This window comes from Xenopus laevis, chromosome 1S (assembly GCF_017654675.1).
Source record: "Xenopus laevis strain J_2021 chromosome 1S, Xenopus_laevis_v10.1, whole genome shotgun sequence".
NCBI classification, from domain to species: Eukaryota; Metazoa; Chordata; class Amphibia; order Anura; family Pipidae; genus Xenopus; species Xenopus laevis.
Window position 1 is genome coordinate 185,433,129 of NC_054372.1, and position 6,000 is coordinate 185,439,128.

General features: G+C 38.8%; 1 protein-coding gene across 3 annotated transcripts in view; it reads left to right on the top strand.

Moving 5' to 3' along the window:
* Positions 1-4,568, top strand: part of LOC108707306 (FYN-binding protein 1) — an 82,749-nt gene extending 78,181 nt beyond the window's left edge. For all 3 annotated transcript variants that reach the window (XM_041580583.1, XM_041580584.1, XM_041580585.1), the window contains 3 exons: positions 1,058-1,091; positions 1,537-1,568; positions 3,581-4,568. In XM_041580583.1, coding sequence (XP_041436517.1) covers positions 1,058-1,091; positions 1,537-1,568; positions 3,581-3,603 — 89 coding nt within the window. In that variant the 3' untranslated portion in view covers positions 3,604-4,568. The remainder of the gene's footprint in view (positions 1-1,057; positions 1,092-1,536; positions 1,569-3,580) is intronic.
* The last annotated feature ends 1,432 nt before the right edge of the window (positions 4,569-6,000 follow it).

A 6,000-nucleotide genomic window follows, 5' to 3' on the forward strand; every position in this document is an offset into this window, starting at 1 on the left:
CTCCCTACAATACCTGCTATCCCACAGTCATACTCCCTTCCCAGAGACTATTATCCACTGTTACTATAGGCACCATCTCTCCCTACAATACCTGCTATCCCACAGTCATACTCCCTTCCCAGAGACTATTATCCACTGTTACTATAGGCACCATCTCTCTTTACTATACCTGCTATTCCACAGCCACACTCCCTTCCCAGAGACTATTATCCCACTGTTACTATAGGCACTATCTCTCCCTACTATACCTGCTATCCCACAGTCACACTCCCTTCCCAGAGACTATTATCCCACTGTTACTATAGGCACCATCTCTCCCTACTATACCTGCTATCCCACAGCCACAGTCCTATCCCAGACTATTATCCACTGTTACTATAGGCACCATCTCTCCCTACTATACCTGCTATCCCACAGTCACACGTCCTTCCCAGAGACTATTATCCCACTGTTACTATAGGCACCATCTCTCCCTACTATACCTTCTATCCCACAGCCACAGTCCCTTCACAGAGACTATTATCCACTGTTACTATAGACACCATCTCTCCCTACTATACCTGCTATCCCACAGTCACACTCCCTTCCCAGAGACTATTATCCACTGTTACTATAGGCACCACCTCTCCCTACTATACCTGCTATCCCACAGTCACACTCCCTTCCCAGAGACTATTATCCACTGTTACTATAGACACCATCTCTCCCTACTATACTTGTTATCCCACAGTCACACTCCCTTCCCAGAGACTATTATCCACTGTTACTATAGGCACCATCTCTCCCTACTATACCTGCTATCCCACAGCCACACTCCCTTCCCAGAGACTATTATCCCACTGTTACTATAGGCACTATCTCTCCCTACTATACCTGCTATCCCACAGTCACACTCCCTTCCCAGAGACTATTATCCCACTGTTACTATAGGCACCATCTCTCCCTACTATACCTGCTACCCCACAATCACACTCCCTTCCCATAGGCTGTTAGCAGGACAGTTTACAGTAGAGTTCATATTGTTTAATACATTTGTTTGCTTTTTTTTTCTTTGCAGATGGTTACGTGCTAAGAAGCAACTTACCAGATATGTAAGTACAAATGGTTACAGTTTAAGAAGTACTAATGATTGGGTTTAAAGAACCACTAATATCAAAGATGGAAAGCATTCATTTGATATTACATAGGCAGTTATTGAATGTCATTTTTGTTTTAGAGAAACACAATTTTGTTTAGTAAATCCAATTAGAATGGCAGCACAGGTTATAGTCAGTGTAAAGTCAATGAGGTTAAAGAGGACATAGCATTATTATTTAAATTACACTAATTGCATAACCCTTGATGTAGCCCCCACCCCCACCACTCACAAAAAAGAGCTACCAAATGCAGGCAGCACTGTATTCATTAGGGAATATGAAAGATTATGCCCCTTTTTGCACTTTGTACCCTGTCCTGCACTTGATAAATGGCCCCTCAGTTGAACATAAGCTTACTCTTTTTACCAATATAAATACTAAATCTGTTTTCCATTGTTAGGGATGGTGAAATCTATGATGACATAGGAGAAGGTATGTACCAAATAATTAAATTGTTTGCAATTTCACACAATGGTTATTTAAGAATGTAATGACATTTACATTGCAAGGGACAAAGACAGAGCTTTTTTAAAGGGCCCCCTTCCCCATTGGAGCTTACAATGTATACATTGTCACATGATGTATAGATATGGGGCCACACAGGCAATCCAGCATGGCTTTTGTGATGTACCCAGCTTTGGTTAGGCTCCAGCCACATCAGTGCTTATCTCCTGGGCTGGAGACAGATAGGGGAGGTGAAACAGCAGAAGGCTATAGGTGACTGACTAGGAATTACTGTACCTCTGCTAGAACCCATCTATAATCAACAGCCACTGTGGAAAACTAGAGGGCACTTTAAAGGGATTCAGTCATGATTTTTATGGTGTACTTTTTATTTCTAAATTGCACTGTTTACACTGCAAATAATTCACTCTACAATATAAAATTTAATTCCTGAACCAGCAAGTGTCAAAAAGAGCCAGCACTTTAGGATGGAACTGCTTTCTGGCAGGCTGTTGTTTATCCTACTCAATGTAACTGAATGTGTCTCAGTGGGAACTGGATCTTACTATTGAATGCTGTTCTTATATCTACCAGGGAGCTGTTATCTTGTGTTAGGGAGCTGCTATCTGGTTACCTTCCCATTGTTCTGTTGTTAGGCTGCTCGGAGGAAAGGGAGGGGTTGATATCACTCCAACTTGCAGTACAGCAGTAAAGAGTGACTGAAGTTAATCAGAGCACAAGTCACATGACTGGGGGCAGCTGGGACACTGACAATATGTCTAGCTCCATGTCAGATTTAAATATAAAAATATCTGTTAGCTCTTTTGAGAAACAGATATCAGTGTAGACTTCTGATGGAGCAGCACTGTTAACTGGTGCATTTGACGTACCTACAAGAGCGGGGCTGGTGTCAAGGGAGGTCTGTGACCCTGCCAGGCAAACAGTTGCTTTGAACCTGCTTGGCCCATGGGTTTTTGGCTTGCATGTGCATCACTAGATAGTATAGTCACACGATGGTGGAATCTCTTTCAGTTGCACACAGAAAGTCTGATTTACAATGTATTTTTATACAATAGTCCAGCAAACACTTAACTGGTCTTTTGCAACCAAAAAGTATATTAAAGGGGTGGTTCACCTTTACGTTAAATTTTAGTTTGTTATGAAATGGCTAATTCTAAGCAACTTTTCAATTGGCCTTCATTTTTTTTCTTTTTTTTTTATAGTTTTTGAATTATTTGCCTTCTTAAGGTGAACAACTGCTTTAATTCAACTTTGTAAATTAAATAGATAAATAAAAAAACCTTATTTTATTTGCACAAAACATACTGAGTTCTGTACTTGGTGGAACCATTACATTACATGTTACCAGCACACGCAAATGATATATTTTTGTGCGAGTGCTCCCACTTTGGGACTATATTTATATACATATATTTATATATACAGGTATGGGATCTTTTATCCGGAAACCCATTATCCAGAAAGTTCCCAATTACAGAAAGGCTGCCTCCCATAGACTCCATTATAATTAAATAATCCACATTTTTAAAAATGATTTCCTTTTTCTCTATAATAACAAAACAGTAGCTTGTACTAGATCCCAAATAAGATATAATTAATCCTTATTGGAGGCAAAACCAACCTATTGGGTTTATTTAATGTTTATATGATTTTCTAATAGACTTAAGGTATGAAGATCCAAATTATAGAAAGATTCCTTATCCGGAATACCCCAGGTCCAGAGCATTCTGGATAACATACCTGTATATAGTTACCAGAGGGAAATTTCAAACCTGTTTGTTCACTTTTATGGGGATAATAGTCAAATATCAGCTTGTGAAACATATGCATCTATAAATTGTAGATAAGTGAACAGAGAGCTGTGTATTTTCCCTTTTCCATTTAGTACCTTGTAGGTTTTCTTGTTGTAAACTAATCTTATAGTAAAATAAATGGAAAGTACATAACAAAAATGAAACATTATCTTTGTTTATCCACAGATTGCGTCTATGATAACGACTGAACCTGTTTTACCAGCGATGGGTCCTGTTTGTTCGCTGCTCTCTTCAGCACAGAATTAATACATCTTTATACATAGCAGCAGCATGGCTTGTGTTCTCCTGGACCATTCAAATATATTATTTTACCAATTCCAGCCCCAGATATGTCCACTTACCCTAATCTAAGTGACAATCCTTGAAGGATACAAAACGCAAATAAAATGAAAGCACTTGCATTATAAAGCTTTACCCACCATGAATTGCTTCCCTATACCCGGGCCTCTTTGCTAATGGACAGAAAAGCTTGTATTTTCCTTTGAGAGAAGGAGAGAATAGAGCAGCCATTGTTTCTCCTTTTGGGGGTTAATTCCATACTACAAAGTAAATAATGACATTAATGATAATTTAAACAAACAGCCTCCTGTGTTATCAAAGACTTTTTTGTTAGGTTTGGAACCTAAATTTTTAATTTTGTTAATCAACAACATTTTTATATTTCAAAACGTTATCCTAACCATAAGTGTGCAAATTGGTTCTGGATCACAATTCAGAAAATATTTGAATGCGCTGAAATATTTCCGTTCTGTAAACTGTTATAGTTTCATGATCAGGTTTATACAGGTAATGCCCAGTTCCAGGAAAGAGACACACTGCAAGGAACTGCAAATCATGCACCGATGGATATGGTGTCCTATACGTGGATCTCAGGCGGTTATAAGAATGGACTGCTTACTTTATAGTAAATTGCAAGGAGACTAGAGATCGATCCATTGCAATTTGCAATATATGCAACAAAGATAATAATATGTAAATATTCATTTTTTAATCTATTTTAGTTAACATTTGTTCTGTATTTTCCTGTGACTTGCATTTGTTCTCTCTATACGATAGAGATGCATTAAACATAGGGCGAGTTTATTAAAGGAACAATAACATCAAAAAATGAAAGTGTTTTTAAGTAATGAATAAATAATATAGTGTTGCCCTGCACTGGTAAAACTGGAGTGTTTGCTTCAGAACGAGTCAGACTATTATAGTTTATATATATAGTTTATAGTTTATATAAACAACCTGCTGTGTAGCCATGGGGGCAGCCATTCAAGCACAGGATACACAGTTGATAACAGATAAATTCTGAATAATTCCATTGTATACTACAGAGCTTATCTGTTATCCTGTGCCTTTTCTCCTTTTTCATCATTGAATGGCTGCCCCCACAGCTACCCAGCAGCTTGTAACTATAGTAGAGTTGCTGAAGCAAACACACCAGTTTTTTCATTGCTGTGCAACACTGCATTATATTTTAATTCATTTAATACACTTTCATTTGTTGGTGTTACTGTTCCTTTAATGTGGGTGCTAAACTGCCCACTGCAGTGTCTTATAACGACGAATCGTCTTAATGACCAATCGTGTAATTTAGCCACCATACTCATAAATAAGTTCATTATATTCTGAGATACTTTTCAAATGCTACCTTAAATGACCTTTGAGAAAATAAATACATATTCTACATCTGCTTAACTGTTTGAAAAAGGGGGGGGACGACTTTGCAATTATTTATAATAATTTCTAAACATTTTGGAATGTATAACCAAGAGAATATGGTGAATACACTGAGTACTTGATGGTCCTGCTTGTAGGCCAAAAAGGAGATGGTCTTACTCAGATGTGTGCAGGGTTGGAGGAGGAGTTGTGGTTGGGCACAACTGGGTGGGTAAGGGCCATGGATTTACACCTCCAGATTTCTCATGGGGGAATGTCAGGAGGCATGCACAAGGTGTGTAAACCAGAGCAGTTTTTCCAAGTTGGTGTATACAGCATGTTCTCTACGATGACAAACAAGCAAACAAACTGTGTTGTTCAATTCAAATAATGCAAGACCAACCGACAAATCCCCACCTCTCACTAGGCCCTTTGATAGAGGTTAAATATTATCCACAAAATGTAGAATTACAAGAATGAGTAAATGCATCTATGGTGTGAGCCCAATGATCTTGGTCATGACCCTTGTATACCTCTAGCTCAGGGGTCCCCAACCTTTTTAACCAGTGAGCCACATTCAAATGTAGAAACAAGTTGAAGAGCAACATAAGTATGCAAAAGTTCCTAAGGGTGCCAAATATGGTCTGTAATTGACTGATGGTAGCCCCTATGTGGACTAGCAGACTACATGAGGATCTCTTTGGCAGTACACTTGGTTTTTATGCAACAAGCCTGGAATTCAAAAATAAGCTCCTGCTTTGAGGCAACTGGGAGCAACATCCAAGGGGTTGGAGAGCAATAAGTTGCTCACGGGCCACTGGTTGGGGATCACTGACTCTAGCCAAATGTCCCATACTTTATTAAATTTCAGTGGTAAACCCCTCAACGACAAGGGTCACCTTACTCAATGATATGGCCTTATCAGGTTTAAACAG